The 24,037-nt window shown below is 40.6% G+C and overlaps 1 protein-coding gene across 2 annotated transcripts; it reads left to right on the plus strand.

The window, feature by feature from the left end:
* Positions 1–3,818: 3,818 nt before the first annotated feature.
* On the plus strand, positions 3,819–23,657 carry atp2a1 (ATPase sarcoplasmic/endoplasmic reticulum Ca2+ transporting 1). 2 transcript variants are annotated; one of them, XM_006807830.2, is made up of 25 exons: positions 3,819–3,966; positions 4,058–4,194; positions 5,148–5,165; positions 5,620–5,702; positions 8,653–8,757; positions 10,748–10,886; positions 11,474–11,554; positions 11,645–11,730; positions 14,403–14,558; positions 14,703–14,844; positions 16,146–16,312; positions 16,402–16,490; positions 16,573–16,675; positions 16,767–16,898; positions 17,379–17,504; positions 17,628–17,846; positions 17,955–18,066; positions 18,161–18,384; positions 18,483–18,703; positions 18,821–19,023; positions 19,178–19,263; positions 19,437–19,570; positions 21,564–21,681; positions 21,901–22,018; positions 23,364–23,657. In XM_006807830.2, the coding sequence occupies exons 2-25, from the start codon at positions 4,077–4,079 to the stop codon at positions 23,372–23,374; spliced, it is 2,991 nt and encodes a 996-aa protein (XP_006807893.2). In that variant the 5' UTR covers positions 3,819–3,966; positions 4,058–4,076; the 3' UTR covers positions 23,375–23,657. The 2 variants fall into 2 exon arrangements, with proteins under 2 accessions (XP_006807893.2, XP_087695815.1); XM_087839689.1 differs by lacking the exon at positions 23,364–23,657 and adding an exon at positions 22,499–22,557.
* Positions 23,658–24,037: the final 380 nt, after the last annotated feature.

The following is a 24,037-nucleotide window of genomic DNA, read 5'->3' on the forward strand; positions in this document are numbered from 1 at the left end:
TGCCTCCAGCTCACCCTGTCCCTAGCATCCTCCTCAGGCACACCAACTCTCTGCCTGTCCTCCTTCACTACATCTCTGTGATCTTCCTCTTTTCCTCCTGCTTGGCAGCTCCATCTTCAGCATCTCTTATCCAACATGTCCACTCTCCCTCCTCTGCGCACGTCAAAACCATCTCATTTTGCTACTCAGATGAAAGTATGATCTGAAAACTTAAGCCTAAATGATATTTTTATTTAGTTCTTAGATTTTCATAATTATGAATGTTGGACTTTAAAATGGAAAAAAGATCATTCATCTTATTGTTGAAGTGTTTAGCTGTTCAACTTAACTGTACACTTTCATTTTCAGAAGCATCAGTCAGTTATTCTCCCCTAAAAACTTCAAAGAGCCCGAATAGATCAAATTTGGTCCAGTCAGTCAGCGAGATCTCGCAAAACAAACTCGGGATCTCGCAAAACTTTTGCGAGTTCTCGCAAAACTTTTAGCCGCATTCTTCGGAGGCCGCCAGCTCGAAGCCGACCGGGAGGTCGAGGCACGATGTGCCAGGAGAGCAGTGTTCCTCCCGGCTGTAGTAGTTCTCGACCTCCCGTTAGCTTCGACTTGGTGGGTGTCAGATCTCCGAAAACGTCGCAGCACTTTTGCAAATATGTGATGTCTTGTAAACCGAGCACATATTTGACGTTTACACAACTACATTCACGCCTTAAAATATCTTAAAAGTTTATTTTGTGACCCAGAAAGAGTAATATTACAACTAAGTAGCTGCCGGCATTGTTGGAATTCAACTTTTCCCGAGTTTGTTTTGCGAGATCTTGCAAAACTTTTGCGAGATCCCGAGTTAGTTTTGCGAGATCCTGAGTTTGTTTTGCGAGATCTTGCATAAGTTTTGCAAGATCTCGCAAAAAGTTCATCGTAATTTCTTTTTTCTCCCATGTCCCTTGCGGGGCTCCGTAAGAACCAGAGGACAAATGTTTCTTAGAAAACGGAGTGCTCTTTCTTACAGAGCTGCGAATACAGCCAGTGCAGGAGACCATAATGGACAAATGGGATTCATAGCACACTGAAACATAGCTTATACACTGATGTATCCCCACTGTGTTTGTTTGTGTTTGGTAGTTCTTTTTCTTTATGCAAACACAAGGCCGTAAATAGGGCCAAATATTCATATTTATCAAAGAAAGAGAAAAAAATGTTCCCTTTACAGGTGGTTGAGACCAAACACGGAGCATCTTTCAGTCTGACATTCATGAAGTGTTTATTACTCATGTGCAGGTGGTGTAATAATATGTAATAGTACAGTATCTAGGGAATTTTCTACCATATCAGGTGTCTTGAATCACAGAAGCAACCTTTTTGTTAAAAGCCTGGTCGTATCGGCCTAAAAAGAAACATGAAGCCCGTGGTGTGTTAACAGGTTATTTCTGCAGTCTTTTTTTGCCATTGCTGGTTTTAAAGACTTGTAAGTCAATTTGCAGCTGATAACAGGTCCCAGCAGGGTTCCCGTCTGTTTACACTTGGCCGTGCATTATGTTTTCAGCATGGGCATGCACATGCATTTTCACACCTGTTGCTTTGTCATGTGATATATGTGACGAGAAGGTAACCGAGACCAGACCAGTTGGGACCGTGGATGTATTATAAGAACTGAGCACTGGACTCAAATATGGCACCTGCCCCCCCTAGAATGACCATTTCTGACCTCACACATAAACCAAAAACAAGCCCCTGTGTCGTGCTCTGTGGTTCGGAGTGCTGTAATATGACAGGAGGGAAGGTGGAGAATGGGGTGATACATAGTGAAACATTACAATAGATTTAAAAATATAAAGTGGAGTCACCTGTAATAGACTGCCGTGCTGCCTAGGGTGTATCCCAGCTCTCGCCCTATAACAGCTGGGATAGGCTCCAGCACCCACTGCAACTCTGAATTGGAAAAGCACTTGGATGGATGGATGGATGGATGGATGGATGGATGGATGGATGGATGGAGGGAGGGATGGATGGATGGATGCATGGATGGATGGATGGAAATTCATCATAAAACTATAAAAGTCATTCCTCTGCTTTCTGAGTCAGTCCACAAGTACATTTGTTTTATTAAAAAAGTATTAATCTCCACTGCATTCAAGGAGTGTTTCTTCAAATTGCTCCACTTGAGTTGTCATAACTGCTCAAGACAAGAGAAGATAACCTTCATTATTACATATTATTACAACAGCGAAATGAAATAAACATATGATTAAATAATTAATTAAATGTATCATCAGTTAATTATAAATGGAAATAATACTTAAATATATACACAGTTAATAAAATATCAATTCATTTCATGTAAAACATTTTAATTCATTAAAATGTTACAAGTAACAGCAGTACTATGCAAAATATATATATATATATATATATATATATATATATATATATATATATATATATAAAATTTCATATATATATGTGTATATATATATATATATATATATATATATATATATATATATATATATATATATATATATACATATATATATATATATATACACACACAGTGTGTTACCAACTAATAATACCTATTATCATAACAGGGCAGTTGTTCTTGTTCTTCTTTTGATACATGGATAACTTGATGGTAAAGAAGTCCAGTGGAATAAGCACTAAGATATTTTAGATGACCTTATATTTAAAACTATACTATTACTTTGTGGAGTTTCCTTTGAGCCTCTGATAATAGTAAACTGTGTACTGTGTACCAAAGTGACCATATCTCCTAAGTAAATGTCGTATTTTGTTAAAATCCTTGAATTAAAGTTGAAGGTTTTCACTTCAATCACACCTAGATTACCTTACAGAGGTAAAAGTAAAAGAAAAGGTGACACTTTCCATAAACACATGGGTTTAACTTTATTATCTAGCCCAGTTTAAAAAAAATGTTGGCTGTGTAAAATGACAATAAAAATATATTAATTACCAAACTGTAGAAACTTATATTTAATTGAAAATAGTGCAGAGCAGGCATATTGAAAAGCCACAATTGATTAAATAATTAATTAAATGTATCAACAGGTGCACCTCGGTATTAACACAGAACATGAACTCTGAAATATCCATCAGCAACCTAAGATTCTGATTCATCAAACCACTGGATATTTTACCACTTTGCATCAGTTTGCTTTAGGTGATCTCGTGCTGGTAGAAGACGTACACGTGCTTGGATCACACTGTGGGCTTTATTTGAAGGGTGGGATGCATGACCATTCAATTTTAGTTTTCAGTCTCATCTCCTCCACTTAATAATTTCTCAACTGAGATGTTTAAGAAGATGAAATTTTTCAAAACAAATGAAACAAGTCAAGGGGCCTCCAAGCAGTCCAAATCTGAAAGTTGGGAACTGCTTAAAAATCAGGTACTCAAAATATGCTTTCCACTGCTGAAAAGTCGACATCTCTCAGTGTCTTTTACGTTTCTTTGTTCATTCACTGAGTGAACAAGTGTCCACCTGTGTCTACAGACATGTGGACATACACGTGCCCACCAGTGTCCATTCAGACAGTCTTTATGTTGCCTCTCCATGCTAACCATGCATGTTCTCTTATGCACATCTTATTTCCAGCATGCTGGGACCCCTCTGCAGTTGCTGCCCTCTACCCCCTCTACCCCCTCCACCTCCCCCCCCCCCTCCCCCCTGCCTATTCTTTACCACAGGGACCATCCCTGCCCACCTATTTGTGACGTTCTCATCCAATGAGAGGGGGGTGCATGGTGGACAAGCACCAATGGGGCAACTTTTTCATCGCTATAAAACTTTTGAGGACAGTTTGCAGGGTTGCACTTTCTGTCGGTCCAGGGCTCCTAGAGGAAAGCAACAGCCCAGAGAGAGAGAGAGAGAGAGAGAGGGGGCAAAGAGAGAGCAAGTGTGAACGCACAGGGGGTTGCCAGTTTTTAATCCTAATCCCACTCTTCAAGAAAGTGGTGGGTAGAATTCCACATCATTTGTTTTACGTTTCAGTGTTTGGCCAGCTGTAATTTCTCTCCATTTTTTTCTATCCCTTTTGTCTCGAAGCCTCTCCGTTTAAGTGAGGATGGAGAACGCACACAGCAAAGAGTCGGAAGATGTTCTGGCCTACTTTGGCGTCACTGAAGACACCGGGCTGTCACCTGAGCAGGTTAAGAAGAGCCTGGAAAAGTATGGCTACAACGGTGAGGGAAACAAAAAGATGGATGGGTGGCTTGATGGATGGATGGATGGATGGATGGAGCACTTAGATGAAGCCTTTGATACAGAGTGGAAATAAAGAGCAGTAGAAAATGATGGTGAATGACATGATGGGAAGGTCCAGGAGCACATGCATCAGATTTAGCTTGAATGAGAGGCGGCATACGTACGGAGTACCTCGGAGGTTAACAAGATAAAATGGCAGGAGCAGAGACACTGAGGGAAATGGGAGGGGAAGGTGAAGGAGGACAAGTAGCGGCAGTGTCGGTTTCAAAGCTGTGTGTGACTTTGTGATGCTGGTCTAATTAAGGGAAACTATCCGACTGACACAAAGCAGGAGTTATGTTTGTGGAGCAGGTGCCTCAGGGTGTCAAGTTCCTGACAACTGCTACTGGTTTTAGTTTAGATTGGGGGTAATTTGTTTGTATTTTGAAACTGAGCGCACGAGAGTCCCTTTTTGACTCAAAGTCAAGATATTTACTTTTGTCTCAGCAGATGGAGTTCGCTGAGTTTTTACAGTCTCATTGAGCTTTATAAAGAAAGCATCAGAGGCCTGTTTTTCTTGCTTATCACAGCAGGGAAAGCATAGGCATGAATGTAACTGTACCCACGTTACTGCTTGGCTTAAGGGTTCAAATAACAGGAACTGGAAAATCATGAATATTCCTACCTCTACATTCAGTAAAATGAAGGGGAATCATGTTTTTTGAGAATGCATTTTGGAGTAAAGTGTTACTGTTTATTGGAGCAGGGCCTCAGTTTGGTGAAGAAAGTGTAAATTGTGCAATGTAATGTTTACTTTATACTGTGTATTTTGTACTTGATGGTTTTACGGTCAAATCGATTGACCTGGCTGCATGTTTCACTCTGCAAATATCAGAACGAATGTAGTAAGTGGTGTGCTTTACTAATGTTCTCTGTCTCTCATCACCAACAGAGCTGCCAGCAGAGGAAGGTGAGCCAACCCGAAACATTACACACCTGCATGCTTCCTTTAACATCCCTGTACAGCTGTTCCTCTCACTTCCTGTCATGACTGCTCCCTTGTGTGTGTGTTTATCACTTGTTACTGACTCCAGTATAGTAATGATGTATATACACCACACACTGCTCAAGAAACTAATGGATTGTATCCACATCTGTTGTGCAATGAACTCAAACTAAAGCAGCAACAGTCTTTGCTGCTGGTTTTGGAGCAGCCCAAAGTGGTGGGAGGATATTAAAACAAAGAGTCAGTCATCATTAATCAAATATGTGTTTTCACCTAAATCACAGTCACTGCCTTTTCCATTTAATCCGGTTTGTTTATCAGACTTACATGTATAATAACAGGAATTCTTAACACTGTATAAATACTGAATTTGATTTAATAGATGGGCTATGTCTATTTATTTGAATGTGTTTATCAGGCAAAAGTATCTGGGAGTTGGTGGTGGAGCAGTTCGAGGACCTGTTGGTCAGAATCCTTCTACTGGCAGCCTGCATCTCTTTTGTGAGTTTCATGATGCAACCCCCTGTGCGACCATCCATTTATCCAATGCAAAGCACCCACTTATGTAATATTCATGAAGTGTTCAATGCACAGAGCTTGCACAAGTTCAAAAATCATTCTTTATTATCTTGTAGTGAAAATATGTATTTTTCTATTTGTGCAGAGGAGCCCCTTCCATCCCCATCTTACATTTACTAACACCAGATCCATTCAAAAGGAAATGGAAAAAGCAGAGGAAGACTAGCTAACACAACGAATTAATGAACAGGATATATTCTCAGCAGTGCTTGTAAAAGTTGTGTTTGTAATTTCAGTGATGGACACCACATGTAGTAGATTCTCTAATCTCTTCCTATACTTCAGACACCATGTGTTTAATTAGTTTTCTTTTCACTCTTTTGCATAATTTTCCGATTTGCCTCAAAATATGAAAACATGTTTGATGGGTTATTTAGCATTAAGCTGAGGTTGAGCAGTTAGAAAGTCTAGTTAGCATTTGTTGTCCTACAGCAGCAGTTGTCAGTGTTGAGTTACAACGCTCTGCAGTTCCCAGAAGCCGAACAGTAAAAGTCCAACAGTGTCCGTTTGGTGCTCACACCTGAGAAGGCCTGAAACCTTCTTGAACATTTGTGGGCATATTTCCTTTACACTGTGAGAAACAGAGTGTAGCAGTGTAGCAATCCTTAAGGTACATTTTCTCTCGTTTACCAGTGCTGAATACATCCCAGAGTTATATCAAGATGTTAACATTTTTTTTTTTTTGCAGCTAGAGCTAACCATGCTCATGTGGATGACTCCACCTCTAATTTAAACTTAAGAATATGTGGCAACTGAAGTTAAACACCCCCGTTTTGTTGCCTTTCAGGTCTTAATTTTATGTTACTGTTTATGAACCTGTTCTTACATAATTGGGGGCTTGTCTGGGATCTGGGGCTGCATGTCTTTTGACTCTTTACCAAACACACACACACACTTCAGCTGACAAAACATCATTTGTATCATCACGTTATTAGATTACCTTTAGAGCCACTCTCACTGACACGAGGAATCCCTCTCCCCTCCTTGTTGCTCTCGCCAGTGCAGCTTTGTGAAGGCGACTAGGTTCTTCACATTGTTTTAATCTTCGATTGCTCCCCTCAGGGCTCCCTCTACAGCTGTCACTATAGCCTTAGAAGGCCTGACATGCTGCGTGTGAAATAGCGAGAGAACAAGAGAAAGACGAAAAGAGAGTGGCAGTGCATGTGCATGGCAGGACCTTTATTTTAAGAAAGTCTCAAGCCAGGACGAGAAACTATATCCTTAGACAAAGGTCAGGGATGGAAGGAACGAGGGATTGCTTGCAGCAGCAGGAGAGAGTGAGAAACAGAGACGAGGGCGGGGGCTGGGGATTGGGTTGCACAATGGCATTGTCTGTTACAATGACAAATGAGCGCAATAGATTCAGAGTCATATATGGTTTCTAAAAGAGAGAACACTAAATACTGCAAATACATGGTCATCCTATTCATACACACAGGAATGCTTGACCACTACAAGGTGTTGACAGGCCCTGACCCTCAGTCTGGAGATCGATTGTGTCTTTGAAGAGAAGCACAGTGAAGACAGACTGCAGAGAGCAAGCAATCAAGCCTACTTTAAAAAAAAAAAAAGGGGGGGGGGGGGGGGGGTGAGAAAACATGTGAGATGAAAAGCAGGTGAATGGAAAACAAGGAAGACTGTGATGCTGAGCTAAATGCTAAATGCTACAAAGGAAGGATGGGAGGGCTTTACTCTTTTCTCTCCGCTTGGGTCCGTGCTCCGGTGGCCTGCAACTAATCTGTGTCAGTGTCAACAAGAGGCCTTTCCGAAACACACCAGCATCAGTAACGTGTAGCTCCCGCTCACAGGGGCGCACACGTGCGCGAATATAGGTTTAGAAAAGAGTCACATGTGGAGAACTTCATACATAGGATAGCGTACAGCGCAACAGTGACAAAGAATAATGTCATTTGATCCTACAGCGGTGCAGAAATAGCTCCGAGCCGTGACAAATATATGTTTATGTTTATGCTACTCAGCAGTAAAAGATAATACTCTCACCCTGAGCGACAGGTGCACAACAAACGTAAAGACACTTCTGTATCACGGGCTTAGCGATAGTAACAATGTATCATTTTAACTCGAGAGGAAAGTGTCAGCGTGATGAACGGGCACCTCTGTAAAAGATAAAGAAAACTGTCTTAGAGTTTGTTTGTTTTTTACAGATATTGTGTATTTTTTATAACACATTATAATGTGGCCAATGACTCAGCATGTAATTCCCTTGTAATTAAATATTTTCTTAGAAATTGCAGTATAATTATATTGACCTACAAATGAGAGGTACACTAAAAATGCGGGTTAAAAAGTCAGGTTATTACAAATTATTATGGTGACAGTAACTTTAAGTCATGTATAAGTAATATTTAGTAGTACCTAAGCTGTGGGGAGAAATTATACTGTTTTTTGGAATTAATTCCACTTCCCCATCTTACATTGTAAGTACACTGTATTTGTTGTGGCATGGGCCAATGAAGTAGGTTAATTTAATTTCCCATGTATTTTGCAAAAAAGGTAGATACTTCTTTCCTGTACACTCCTTTAAAATTTATGTTTGAACAGTGATTGAGAAAGAAATAAAATAGATTCATTTAACTAATTTATTAAGTACAAATGCTAAATATTTGTTGTAATTTAAGGGTCAATTATGAGAGTTTACTATTCTGCCATTGTGATCCCTGGATTTTGAGCGTAAGATCTGCTAGTCAACTGTTCCTCATGGAAATTTTAGGGTTTTTTGTTTTTTTAGAAATAAAGTTTCATCATAATTAGAATTTTAAGGGTTTAATTTTGACAATTTCAATGTCTCATCGTCTAATTTTAAACAACAGCTCCTTCAACTTTGTACTCTGTCTGTGTGTGACTGTCTCAGGTGCTGGCTTGGTTTGAGGAAGGAGAAGAAACTGTGACTGCTTTTGTCGAGCCCTTTGTCATCCTCCTCATCCTCATCGCGAATGCTGTTGTTGGAGTGTGGCAGGTCAGTGAGCGCGCATAAATACACACACACACACACACACACACACACACACACACACACACACACACACACACACACATATTCAGAAACAACTGCAATCCCAAGGCCACATACCTGCTCCTGAATACTGTCTTTTGCCCACATACACACACCTAAATAGACTCTTATACTTAGAAACAGTCACGCCCAATAAATCACGCACATCGGCGGCCTGCTCAGGCCTTGTGTCCTTTACAGAGAGCACACACGCTCCTTAGATCTCAAAGATCAAGCAAAGCCAGAAAGAGAGGCATGACGTAAACAGGAGGTGAAAAGGTGAAAGGTTAAGCCAACAGGGCGCGTGGAGAGAGGCCACGGACCGGGTCCCGTTCCTGCCTTGAAGGTTCAAACTGCTGCGTTACAATCCACACTTTGCAATCCTCAGTAAAAATACAGAGGGACGATCACGTTACCGCAGGCTTGCGTTTTGTGCGTGTGTGGTTGAGAGGTTCATATCAACCCTGCGGCAGTCATTTGGAAACTATGCACAAGGATTCACACATGGGGGATGAGGAGGAGAATGGAGAGAGGGAGGGCAGCTGGCATAAGTTGGGCTTTACACTTTGAGGCAGTCGGGGGCAACCTTGGAAGAAACCACAGACTGAAGCGGACATCAGGCTGTCTGACTTCTCTGTGCCGTCTGCTTTTACTGGGAAATAATTCAACATGACGAACAAGAAACAACTTCGAAAAGCTCACAGTCGTCTCTTGTTCATCATGTTGAATTTAGGGACTTCAACCTGCTGCAGCACAAGTCCTGCAAAAGTATGGTTGCACAACCTCTCTTTAAATTAGATTATTTAAGCTGATGGACTTTAATAAAATACAAACATCAGGAAAACCTCATGATAATGGAAAACAATGCCTTCAACTATCAGTCAGTCACTGGTATCAGCCACCTTATCCCTCATTACTAATGCCAGTGCCTGATGATTATCTGCCACAGCAACTTTGGGTGCTCAAAAAAACTATGAAAAAAAGGCTAAAAAGGCTCATACCAAAAAGGTTTGGGATTTGAATCCACTGACGCCTGTGTGAGTTTCTTTTAATAACAGGCACAGGAAACAGGAAACAGGGCTGAAAATGTGGGACTACAACAAAGGCAACAAAGACAACTTTTGCTTTAGGAATGTACATAAAATCAAACACATACAGAAAATACAGGATTTTTTTTTTTAATTCATTCACTTATTTTTACCCACCTTTAGAGCTACCTCTCATTTATATTTTGCTTCTAAGATGCCAGAGTTTCTTAAAATGTTTTAAAGCAACAGTTCTCTGTGCTTTCGAAGGTCTTTTAATTTTTTTTCTTTGAAATTTATTTTGCTTTTACAATAATTTTCAGTCCTGTCCTTGTACGTGACCATTTTCAGGGATGATTTTTTTTTTATTTTGTTATGCACCTATCTCAAGAGCTGAACCAATTTTTAACTGTCACTTTGTTACTAGCAGCCCGTCACATCACACATCATACATTCCTGTTTCTTAAGTTTTATCTGTAAAAAATATGATAACTCAGTTTCAATGGCATAAAATAGTATTTTTGTACCAACAAGGTGATGTGGACACATGCACACCAAGCTCTTCTTTGACTAAATAACTCCACAATTTCCCATTCTGGACACATTATCTAACGCACACCCAAACACTTACCCTGTTTCATTCATGCATTGGGGCAACTCGCCAAGGACACTTTGCCTGAAGACTTTGTTAAGCTTTTTTTTTTTGTTATTATATCAAAATATGTTATATTTAAATACATTTCTATTCAGGTCATTTAAAAAATGTACTGAGCATCTTTTTAAAATAATGATCTTTTGATTAAAGCCTTTTTATCTATCTAAAAACTGACCTTTAACATGTCACAGCGCTGACAACTATCATGCAAAGGACTCGAACATCAAGGAGCCGGAATGATTATGTGTTTGCTCTGTGTGCATGTTTGAAACAGGAGCGCAATGCAGAGAGCGCCATCGAGGCCCTGAAGGAGTACGAGCCTGAAATGGGGAAAGTTTATAGGTCAGACAGGAAGAGCGTGCAGAGAATCAAGGCCAGGGAGATCGTTCCTGGGGATGTAGTGGAGGTCTCTGGTAAGCTTTATCTGCTGTGTTTATTCAAAGCCCATCCAGCCACTGAAAATCCATAAATGTGATCAGAATTAAGATGAGATAACTCCCCAAAGATAAGCTGGTTCTAGTCAAATTCCAAAACCTTGTCTGGGAATGTGTCATTTAAATTCAAGTGTTTGAAATCTGAACTTCTCAACTTTGCAAGTGTGTGAATACAAGACTGTCCTTCAAAATCAACATGGCCCCTTATAAGGCAGTGACAGAGAAAAAGGAGTTGGGGGGTGAGTGAAGGAATAAGCTTGAGTATAAGCACTCACTCCTCTGTCTCTCCCCTCTGTTTGCTGTACACCTGTTCTTTTCATTTCATGATCTCCCCAAGGTCTCCCTCTCCCTCTGACTCTTACTGTGGTATCGGTTTTCAACAACAACACTATCCATCCAGAGTGCTAAAACCAGCCCCCCTTCCTCCCCACCTCCTCCAGCCAGCTGTAACACACTGCAGTCAGATTGTCTTTGCACTGTAATACTGCCAAACCAATAAATCACTAAAGAAACAAATGTTAATGAAGGGCCTGCTTTTGTGTATGTGTTTGTTACGTGAACACTAGTTGGTGACAAAGTGCCAGCTGATATCAGGATCATCTCCATCAAATCTACAACCCTGCGTGTGGACCAGTCCATTCTTACTGGTATGTGTTTTGTCACAGACAAAGAATTAATTAATTAATTAATTAATTTTTCTAATTTCTGTCGCCTTCCCTGACCGCTCATCTCTGCAGGTGAGTCTGTCAGCGTGATCAAGCACACAGATCCAGTCCCAGACCCCCGAGCTGTCAACCAGGACAAGAAGAACATGTTGTTCTCTGTGAGTCTTTTTCCTGCTTTCTCCTCTCCTTGACCTTTATATTTCAATCGGACATCTCAAAACCCACCTGCTGACTGATTTAACTTCCAATTTGACCTCATTATTCCATGAAAATAACCATTACAGCAGACATTTTGCATGTCATTGTTGGGAAAACCATGATGAGAAATTTTGGACGTCATTTTGGATGTCAGCACGGGTGGCACTTCATTATCACCGTCATGCTGACTTCGTGATCTGTGCTGCTTAAGCAATTAACTCTTACTTCATGAGCCAGTTTTGACATTTCAGAATAGAAAAAGAACCTATGTAATTAAATTAATGGCTGATTCGGTTAATTCAACACCTGCAGGGGTCTTGATACTGTGTCTGCATCAAAAACTGTCCCATAGTTAAGGTAATTTCCAATCACTGTCTATTGCTCTATCATAAATGGAAGATAAACATTTTCTTTAGATTTTCTTTTTGTAAAGATGTTCTTTTATTACATCGCTGCAGTAGCATTAGATCCTTTATTCACTTACATGGTTCATGTCTATAACAGACAGAAACAGACAGAAACTGATACACTGCTATACTTTAGCTAACACACTTTACCAGAGACTATATTTAACAATCGTTCAAATACAGCCATTGTAGAAAATACCAAGCTAATATCAGTCTGGTAGCATGCTGGCATCTAGACTATATATAAAAAATGGACATAGTCACTTGAGTCCACTCTAGAAACTGAGCAACTCCTGGCCGCTAAGGAAAATGTGTAGGTTGAGGCCAGTTGCCTTGAAATTGATCGTCAACCCTTTAAAGCCTGAACCCTGAAATAATTGTCAGAAAATTCAAATTTCCAGCACAATTGAGTCTTTATTTAACCTTGTGGCATTTTTTTAAATGCAATATTAATTTGTATATATTAATTTTAACCTCCTAAGACCCAAACTCTTCCACGACATGCATTTTTAATTTCTCTTTGATATTTGGGCATATTGGGGCCTGACGAATGTAAAAACAAAGAATTATCCGATTTTTTTTTTACCTTATTTTTGTTTTTAAGAAAAATTAGAGCTACATATGAGGACATCATGTCAAATTGTGATAGAACAGTAGCAGTATAATGTCCTCATAAGTGGATATCAGGCCCATATAGAGCAAAATTGAGTATTTTAGTCTAAATAACCCAAAATGTGATGTCCACATATGTGGATGCCAGGTCCTAGGAGGTTAATTTGCGTCATATTTGCTACATCAAAACATATTTTTTGCAATTTGTTACTTTGAAAGGTATTGTGCAATGTATTTTGATTTTTTGAGGGGGAAAAAGTATAGAAAACTCACAAAAACCAGTTGGTGAAAACTGGTCAGAGAATACTCCATACAAAACTTCCTTGCTACTTCCTTCCCTTCTTGGCCACTAGCAGATTTCTACAGAGGCTCATAGTTTGCACTGACTATACTCTGAGCGGCAGTGAAACTGAAAAGTGTAACACAAATTAGAAGTGGAGACCATTTGCTTTCAGTGTAAAAGTTGCGCCTTTTCAAAAAACGTTGGCTGCAGCACTGAGGTACAACATTTACTTTGAATGCAGATAGTCTGATTTGCATTGCAGTTTCTCAAGTTTCACTACCGCTCAGCTAGTTAGCAAGTGTTTGCAGACAAGTTGGTGTCTTCCATGCAAACTACAAGTAATCACTGCAATCTGCTCACAACCATAACCCTAGCAATCACTGGGGAAATACATATTTTTCCTTCATAGCCAGTGGTTGTATCAAAAAATTATATGTATAACATCAATCAAAAGACATGTGCATGTTTGTTATTTGCTGTCATGAAGCCTCTATAGATATCTATCTACCGATATTGGATGTACTCTTATCTATAAGAGACTGTAGAACCAATAAATACACATTGCTACAGTGTACTGCTAGCTTGTTTAGCAACATGGATACGGTAATCATTCTCAGAATTATTTGGATGCTAGTTTTACAAACTGGAAAAAAAACCCACAAAAATAAGTAAGTAATAAGTCAAAGTAAATTTAGTTACCAGAAAAGCTGGACACTCTGCTGAATATCTGGTAAACTAAATGCAGAATAACAAAGGGTTAGATTTGAGTGGGAAACCAAGAACACAGCCTGCTTTGTTGTCTGCTTTATTATGAATGGGACTGTACTTTTCTTTGCTACATTATACTGAACAAGCAACCCGCAGATTGAGACCATTAACTCATCAAGAAAATGTTAACAAAGGTCACCAATCAAGTGAGCAGCAGCGCTGTTTTCTCATAGTAGTCCCCCTAGGTTTAAGGCATTTCTGCATTAGCATTAGCATGCCATTGGCTAGCAATTATATGGTATTGTTTATATATTCACCAACTGATTGTGTTAAGATACGTACCCTTTGTAATTAACACTACACAAAATTCATATTAGGTTGTTTAAAAAAATCATTTGCGCTTTTGAAGTTATTAATAAACCAAATTATAATAAAGAATACATATTTGACCTCATGATGAGGATGAGTAGTGTCAAAACAAAATCTTACCACACTCATTATGTTTAACCCTTCAGTCATCGCTTCTGAGTTTACTGGCTGCCTCATAGTTGTGTATTTCAGGTCCAGATTTTCCATCCATCTTTCCAGTAGTCATGTCACTCTCTTTCGAATCTCTGTTCAGGGCACCAACATTGCTGCCGGTAAAGCCACTGGCATTGCTGTTGCGACTGGTGTCTCTACCGAGATCGGCAAGATTCGCGACCAGATGGCTGCCACCGAGCAGGAGAAGACCCCTCTGCAGCAGAAACTGGACGAGTTTGGAGAGCAGCTCTCAAAGGTGGGTGAGACGGGCAGCGTTTCAGAGATTGTTTTGTCTGCAATAGTTAATTGGTCATGTCTTAAACATTTTAATATTGCTGGCTTGAGACTGAAAATTACAACTAATGTCATCCACGTGCCCCTATTGCTGCTTGTCCTGCAGGTCATCTCCCTGATTTGTGTGGCCGTGTGGATAATCAACATCGGTCATTTCAATGACCCCGTCCATGGAGGCTCCTGGATCCGCGGCGCTATCTATTATTTCAAGATTGCTGTGGCTTTGGCTGTGGCTGCTATTCCTGAAGGTAAGCCCCCGGGATTAACTTCTATTTGATTGCTCAACCCCATGAAACATTCACGTCATGTAGCTCATCTGTGACGCTGCTTCCAGTCTGTTCAAAAGTGTTTTTGTTAAGTAATCTTTTTTGCATATGAAAAGGAATAAATAAGACACCTTCATTCATGTTCTTCTTATTAAGACTGAGCAATGCTCTGGAGTTTGAAAGGGTCGGTAATTTGAAAATTTCCATGTAAGAGTTTTATTCAGGTATCCACTATAATAGCTTTGCATGTTTAGCAGTTTATAAAAGTACCCTTCTCTTACTATAATGATCGTAGCGTATGTATGTATCAGTATGTATTAGTTTTCAGAGCAAGTTTGCTCATTTCAGTTCAGTTTTTATTGTATGAAAATGTTAGATGGAAATTTCCGAATTACCAACCCTTTAAAGTCCAGAGCGTTGTTCAGTCTTAATGGTTGTAAATAGGACCCTGAATCAGGCACTAACAACCTTCCAAATAAAGCTGCCTTGGCTATTAGCTGGTTCTTGCCACTCCCTATCCAGCAGACAGTGCAGAAGGCTTTGGAGACTCTCCATGAGCCTCTTAAGCTGAGTTTTCAAAGTTAAGGACCAGATTAGAACTGACAGAAACAGGTGTATGCCTCAGAAAGCAGCTGATGACCAGTACATCTCTGATTTGCACACTAGTTTTAAGCCCTTTTATTAAATTGAAAATAAAAATGTGAGATTAAAGCTTGTGTAGACAAAACCTCCTTGAATTCAACTCTTAGTAAAACATTTGAACTTTCATATACTATCTTCTTTGTGAGGCAAGAACATTCTCATTTTGATGATGGGGACATTTTCCCCATCAGTCAGCTGTAAATTGTGCCAAAGTTAACTGGAGAGCACAACCTGATGATGCCAAAAGAACAACATAATATGCACACATAGATGCTGCGATAATGTCACTAAACTGGACAATCTCCAGACCTTGACCACACCATTGTTTTTGCCAAGAATGTGAACGCAGATCACCCTCCATGTGCCGGAGTGCTGAATGACTCATACCAGCCCTTCCCTTAGGAATAGCATTGGAGAGCACAGTATTCTGGATGCGGTCCAGCTGATGTGTTAAGGTCTGTGCAGGGACCCCCACTATTGTCACCCTGCCAAGTGGCAACTCCAGCTGTTTTTTAATCCAACATTTGTCCTCATCTCTGAAGTTCAATCAAGTTTTGTCCAGCATTCAACTCGTTCTTGCTTTAAAGCAGTTCAATTTGTTCAGGGCTTCTCTGATTAAGTTCTCCCACTGCCCGTCACAGGCCTGCCTGCTGTCATCACCACTTGCCTCGCGCTGGGAACACGTCGTATGGCCAAGAAGAACGCCATCGTCAGAAGCCTGCCTTCTGTGGAGACCCTGGGCTGCACCTCGGTCATCTGCTCCGATAAGACCGGCACCCTCACCACCAACCAGATGTGTGTGACCAAGGTGGGTACACACAAATAAGCCTGCGTACGTTTTCATTCAAATAAAAGGAGATCTGATAAAATGTCGTTTTTTGCCATGTTTCCACGCAGATGTTCGTCATCGATAAAGTTGAAGGCGACAGCGTTTCCCTCTGTCAGTTTGACATTTCGGGCTCAAAGTACACCCCTGAGGGAGAAGTGTAAGAGACAGAATCAGCACACGGCTGCCATAAACAGCCTAAAAACCAAACAAAACTAACGAGTTGTGTCTCTTTTGACCAGAACAAAGAATGGTGCGTTTGTGAAGTGCGGACAGTATGACGGATTGGTTGAGCTGGCAACTATTTGCGCACTGTGCAATGATTCTTCTCTGGACTACAACGAGGTCTGTGGAGGAGGAGTTTATGCTTCCGCTGAACAGCCTTCTTAAAATGCACTTAGCAATTTTTAATGAACTCCTTGTCTCGTTGATGCAGTCCAAGGGCATTTATGAGAAGGTGGGTGAGGCCACTGAGACGGCCCTGTGCTGTTTGGTGGAGAAGATGAATGTGTTCAACACTGAAGTGCGCAGCCTGTCCAAGGTGGAGAGAGCAAACGCTTGCTGTTCCGTAAGTCTGTCAAATATCTGAAACAGTATGTAGCAAGTTACTCTTTATACAGTCAGCCTACTAACCTACATGACATTTGCTTTAAAAGTAAAAAATCTTTCAAAGTGAGTCAATATTGAAATTAAATATATTGGTTTGCCATGTTGCAGCATGAAATATGAACACATAAATGAGCTAACAAGTTTCCCATATCAACTTAAAGTATGATGATGTCTGAGCCTTAGCAGGATAATAAAAATTGACACAGATAATGACACTAAGCGCTGTGTCGTTTTTCATCTGACTTTGAGTTTAAATCATTTTAGGATTGGGACCAGTTAACTTTTTATTATATTCTGATACATAAAAGCTCCCAGATAGCCAAAAGAAGAAGAAGCAACAACTGTATGGCAGGTGCAATATTTAAAATGTTTATGTGTAATATGCAGGGCCTGGTTTGAGGTTTCTCCAGTTCACCTTCCTCCCTTCACTTTCTGACAGGTTATCAAGCATCTGATGAGAAAGGAGTTCACCCTGGAGTTCTCCAGAGACAGAAAGTCCATGTCAGTCTACTGCTGTCCTGCTAAGTCGGCCAAAGCACCTGTGGGAAACAAGATGTTCGTCAAAGTGAGCGTGGAACATCAGCCAAAGATGAAAATAATACTTGAAAAAGTTGTTCTGAAAAAGCTCCAAAAGTGACAATTTGACGTTTAAGATTCACAAACGAATGATTGCATTTCCTGTCTTCAGGGTGCTCCAGAGGGAGTTATTGACCGCTGCACTTATGTTCGTGTGGGTACTAACCGTGTACCGCTGACTGGCCCGGTGAAAGACCACATCATGTCAGTCATCAAGGAATGGGGCACCGGGCGCGACACCCTCCGCTGTTTGGCCCTGGCCACATGTGACACACCTCTGAGGAAGGAGGAGATGAACTTGGAGGACTCAACAAAGTTTGCAGACTACGAGGTTGGAGAGTGAAAACAAAAACATTAAGTCACTGTAGTCCCTAATGGAAGACTTGAGCATTTCATTTCTTGCTCAGCTGTAGCTCAAACCTTTCTTTCTTATTCCCAGACGGACCTGACCTTTGTTGGCTGCGTTGGTATGCTTGACCCTCCTCGGAAAGAAGTCATGAGCTCCATTGAGTTGTGCAAGGCTGCCGGTATCCGTGTCATCATGATCACTGGTCAGTATACATATCAGATGCAGATCAGCAGTCTAATTTTAAAAGAAATGGAGCAAAGATTGACCTTTTCTGTCCCCCAACCCGACCACTCCAGGTGACAACAAAGGTACGGCTGTGGCCATCTGCCGCCGCATTGGCATCTTCACTGAGGATGAGGATGTCACAGGCAAGGCCTTCACCGGCCGTGAGTTTGATGACCTCGCTCCATATGACCAGAAGAAGGCCGTTCGAAAGGCTTGCTGCTACGCCAGAGTTGAACCAGCCCACAAGTCTAAGATTGTCGAGTTCCTACAAGGCTTTGATGAGATTACAGCCATGGTGAGGAGAAAAGAAATGAACGTTTGATGAGTTTATTGTGCTTGATGTGACAAGTTTAACATGCTGTTCCTCCCATTTCACCTCGACCCATCACCCAGACTGGTGATGGAGTGAACGATGCCCCCGCCTTGAAGAAGGCGGAGATTGGCATCGCCATGGGCTCTGGCACTGCCGTTGCCAAGTCTGCCTCTGAGATGGTCCTGGCTGACGACAACTTCTCTTCCATTGTGTCTGCTGTTGAGGAGGGCAGAGCCATTTACAACAACATGAAGCAGTTCATCCGCTACCTCATCTCCTCGAATGTGGGCGAGGTCGTCTGGTGAGCGCATTACGCTTCACTTAACTGACACTTAAGTTCAACGTGAGTTCTTGTCCTGCATAAGAAAAAACTTAAAACTAGGAGAAAGATTGAATTCTGTTTTTTTCACCTCTTCAGTATCTTCCTGACTGCTGCACTCGGTCTTCCTGAGGCTCTGATCCCCGTCCAGCTTCTTTGGGTCAACCTCGTGACTGATGGTCTGCCTGCCACCGCACTGGGCTTCAACCCACCTGACCTGGACATCATGGGCAAACCCCCCCGCTCCCCCAAAGAGCCCCTCATCTCTGGCTGGCTCTTCTTTAGATATCTGGCCATTGGAGGTATATACTGATACTGCAGACACAACCAGCAGCTTCCTTCAGTAGAGTTTTTCAAAGATTTATCGCAACATGGCATAACACACCAATCATCTTCAAGACTTCAAATGTAGACTCATAGTTTTCATGGGCATATGTTTTGTAATACTTCTTCCAGGCTATGTTGGAGCTGCAACAGTGGCAGCAGCTGCCTGGTGGTTCTTGTACAGTGATGATGGTCCAATGGTCACCTTCCACCAGCTGGTTAGTATCAAATCATCTTATTTGAGAACTTTTCTTCTAAAATACTCCTGAGACTCCTTGTGTAAAATTACAGCTGATCTTTTCAAACATAAAGAACCATCTTAGCCTCTTTCAAAAGCGTTGCTGAAATAAATTTAAAAAAAAGGCAATTTATGTTTGTTTCTCTCCATCAGTCTCACTTCATGCAGTGCAGTGAGGAAAATGAGGACTTTGATGGTGTCCACTGTGAGGTATTTGAGTCTGCTCCACCAATGACCATGGCTCTGTCTGTACTGGTCACCATTGAGATGTGCAACGCTCTGAACAGGTCTGACTACACTGTGAACCCGAAAGGCATTGTGGGTGCATCCACCTGAAAACTATGATGTAGTCAAATGTGCCACCAGTTCATTAAATGTTTGGACTTTGGCACCAGTTTTTGTAGTTTTGCCTTTGTAACCATAACAGTGGATTCCAAACCAAATAGTTTGGAAGTTATTGAAGTGAAGATGTTCAGTTTCAATTCAAGCACAGAAATGTGGCATTAACTATTCATTCATCCAACAAGCAAAAGATTCCCAGTTCAATCCCAGGAGAAGATACAAATCCCTCAGAGGGTATCCGACATAAAAATCTGCCTGATCAAATAGAGTTATCTGCTGTGGCAACCCCCTTGGAAATAAAGGCGCTTAAAAGTTTCTTCTTCTTCTTGAATTATATATAATCTGCTATTTACAGATTAAACTGACAAACTACCAACATTTTAAATGTCAGGATTGTTTGTTTGGGCTTAAACCCACTGTGGTGGTGCACAGATTATGTGCAAATTGGTCCAAATTATAAAAACAGTGTGGCTATCCGAATAAGTTACAATAATTTATGGTAGCTGAGTAGTAGCGAGTGCCATTATCTACAAATAAAGAAAATTTATTATGAACTTTTTCCAGAGTGACCAACCTACTAAAATTACTGCAAGAGTGCACTAATGACCCAGAACAACATCTAAAGAACTGCGGGAAAGGGAGTCCTGCAGGATTTATTCAGGTTATCTTTGTATAATATTAAAATTTGTTTGATGATCTGAAACATGTAACTGTAACAAATATAAAAAAAAAGACAGTGAGGTCAAATTAAATCTTCAGTCAACCTTTTTCCATTTTTAGTGTATATAAAAATATTTCCATCAGCTACTCTTTTTTTATATATATAATTCAAGTATTTATTAGATTTTGCATTTTATAACAGCAAATACAAAGATGCAGCAACCAAAAGCAAGAAGCAAACAAACAAAAAAAACAAAACAAAACAAAAACAGTGAGGTTTTAACATCTGTTGTATTAAGCTCAAATGTCCAAGTCAGGTAGACATGTAGGTGCGAAAATTGTCCCACTGTTCCACCGCAGCTTCCGTCACATGATGTAACTTTCCCAACATCTTTTCGCACGCAACATTCCCAATCATTCTTTCTTTCCACATTTTAAGCGTTGGAGTATGGGAGTCCTTCCAGTGTTCCAAAATGATACGGGCACATGTTATCAATGCAGTACTTAACACTCTTAACTGGTGTTTATTTAATTGCAGCACCTCTACTTTGTCTCCTAGTAGACATAATTTAGGTGATCTGGGTAGGTTACAAAGTGTCCACCCCTGCAAATAATTCAGTACAGTGTTCCAAACTGGAAAAACCAGCGGGCATTCCCAGAGGGCATGTATCAGAGTACCTTTGGCTTGTTGGCATTTCCAACACAAGTCATCTCTACCAATCCCCATTCTATACAGCCTTGAAGGAGTATAATAGTATCTGTTAAGAATTTTGTATTGAATAAATTTCCCCCTGGCTTCCCTAATGTATAATCCATTGTTCGACAATATAGAATCCCATGTACCTTCATCCATTGTACGCCCTAGATCCCTTTCCCATGCTTTTTTCAGGCTCTTATTTATCCATCAGCTACTCTTAAAGGATTGAGCACTGACTAAACTGTCACAAACAGAGGTAAAATTCAAATGAGGTCCACTTTAAAAAAGAAAAATAGAAGCTGACGGGTTCATTTTGGAAAAGGTCCAATTTCGCTGCAGGCAACTGCAAGTGACAAATAAAGGCTTCATTCATTTTGACCTTTTCCAAACATGAAAGCTGTGTCGTAGCTCCCGTAGTTATAATAAGGAGACAATGAAGCACTTTGCAAACACATTACTATGCAGTCGCCTCCACACATACACTTTTTCACGCCCTTTTACATTTTCAGTCTGCATTAACGTACCCCATCCGCTCTGCCTTCCTCCTCTCCTCCCCCACATCCCTGCTCCCTCTACACCAGCTTGTCTGAGAACCAGTCTCTGGTGCGCATGCCCCCCTGGAGCAACGGCTGGTTGGTGGCTGCCATGAGCCTCTCCATGTCCCTTCACTTCATGATCATCTACATCGACCCCCTGCCCGTGAGTCTGGCCTCATGCAACACAGCGCACATCTCCATTTATATCTCCACACACACATTTCCTCTCTCCCAGTTTCATTGCTTAAATGCTAGTTGCACATATAACTGAGAGAAACTACAACACTGAAGAAGAAACACGTGTATTTCAGGTTTGACAGATAAATAAGCTCCAGCTTAGTGGCGTTCATTAGTTTTAACATGCCACTGCTCTGATTCACAGATGATCTTCAAGCTCACTCACTTGAACGTGGAGCAGTGGATGGTCGTGCTGAAGCTTTCCATCCCAGTCATTCTTCTCGATGAGCTTCTTAAATTTGTGGCTCGCACATATCTGGACGGTAAGACCTTCTTGAGAAACGCTGTTCCATTTTTCTGCCTCCTTTACACGCAGGGTAACAAATATTTGGAAATATTCATGATTCATGATCCAGGAAATGTGCAGTATTAGTCTCACGGGACAGCTGTTTGTAATTTAAAAATGATCATGTTGCACATTACTTACTGCAGATCAGATTAAATCTATGAATGAAACATAAACATGATGCTGCAACACACTGTAGCCAGAAACTGGGAATAGCTACATTCTCCTGTATTTTCCCTTTTTAATGAACAAAAGTGAAATTAGGAGTGATGGTTTCAAAATAATTTTCCTCCCAATTAAATGTATTTTAACATTTAACCTGTTACCTCTTTTTTTTTTTAATCCATGGCGATGTCTCCCACCCTTTTCCCTCTAATCTCTATTTCCTCTGATGACTTTTACCTAATCTTCCTCTCCTTGGATGCCCTTCTTCACTGTTCCTTTTCTGACAATCCAGCCTAAAACTCTTCCCCCCTCCTCCTCCATACCCTGTAACAAAAGAAGGTACTCCCCTCTAAATCCAGCTAAAGTTTTAAGCACGCTGCATCTTGCAAGACTTAAAAGACTTTCTGGACTAATGCCTGTGGACCCAGAGTGAAGCTGCATTTGCCATGAAATCAAATTTTAATGCATGATTTGTGTTTACAGCTGGAAGCTGTCGCTGCAAGCTAAACGTATTGCTTTAAGTAGCTTTTAGATTAACACAAAAAAATAGTAAAATCCAGGTTAGCACATGTGGCATGCTCTGACCGTGCATTCTCCTGCAATCAGAGTTTTTTGCATTTATGCTAAAAAAGTAAAGCATAATGCGAACATTAAAGCATTATACTGAATACTTCTCAGATCAGTCCTCGTTGTTGTGATTTTTAAAAAGAAAAGTTAAAAAGCAAGTTGGATATTTGAGGAATAAAGCAGTGCACTGTGAGAAAATTAAGTGCACACATGTGCAGCATCAGAGATCACAGGCAGACGGTTTGCGTGAGAAACATCAATTCTGCCTCAATCCTATTTCATCTACACTCAAACTTAAACATAACTACGACAGCAATTTTCTTGCCCTTAAGCAGAAAAGACCCCTCTACAAGCTTTCCTTTAAAACCAGTAAACAGTCTCCATTAATCCACAGAACATATGAGCAGGAGTTAACTGCTGGATTTTAGTTTACTCCAGGAAACAAAGCAAATTGCCTTATTTCTTACAATGTCCAACTTTTGACCTCGAGCTAGCTTCAACCATTGGCCTTTTTTTTAAACTTTAAATACACCCATTTATCCCCGATGGCTTTACATTATACCAAACAAGCCTTTGTTTGGTCCCACCAGGCAAAGTCTAGAGGTGAAGAGAAGCGGAGAGTGGCTGAAGCAGAGAGGCACCGAGACACAGAGGATGGAGAGAAAGGCTGAGCGCTCCAACTGAATGAGAGCGTGCAACATGTCACTTGATCAAAAAACCCCAGTGGCACGAATACAAACATATAAGCCATCTGATGATACACCGAAAAAAAGCTGAAAACTATTTTTGTCTGTGTATGTACTGAAAATAATATATAGTGAAAGAATTATTAAAACTATTGTGTTGATTTTATTCTTAAAGAATAAAGATGTGTATTAAAGTAACCGTCAGTTTTCTGAATACCATCTTTTTTGATATATTCCTTACTTTTAGTAGACAAGCACACAAGATTATGGCTTTAAAGGGCTTTTTCACCCATTTTGAGCAGACTTTGGATCATTACATCAATACTCCCTCTATATTATTTACTGAGATCTGCCACTTCATTCCCCTGCAAAATATGCAGAATTCAGGTTCCACATGACTCCGATCCAGCCTAGTGCACAGCTTTGGAGAAGGTGAAAGACGGTGTGAATTCTGGACTTTTAACTGTATTTTCACAAGTTTTACAGCTTCTCTTGCTGGTAAAGACCTCCCACCGTCAAAGTACACTTCAGCTACACCGGAATGGTCTCCGGTAACCCTATGTTGGGCAGGTTACATT

The sequence above is a fragment of the Neolamprologus brichardi genome, chromosome 4 (assembly GCF_056152115.1).
Source record: "Neolamprologus brichardi isolate AB-2024 chromosome 4, ASM5615211v1, whole genome shotgun sequence".
In the NCBI taxonomy this organism is placed as follows: Eukaryota; Metazoa; Chordata; class Actinopteri; order Cichliformes; family Cichlidae; genus Neolamprologus; species Neolamprologus brichardi.

Bases quoted from the DNA above. Each gene is read 5' to 3' on its own strand.
- atp2a1 (XM_006807830.2), top strand. From the start codon at position 4,077: ATGGAGAACGCACACAGCAAAGAGTCGGAAGATGTTCTGGCCTACTTT. The intron at 5,703-8,652 runs GTGAGTTTCATG...TGACTGTCTCAG, and splicing joins TGGCAGCCTGCATCTCTTTT to GTGCTGGCTTGGTTTGAGGA. The intron at 19,264-19,436 runs GTTAGTATCAAA...TCTCTCCATCAG, and splicing joins TGGTCACCTTCCACCAGCTG to TCTCACTTCATGCAGTGCAG.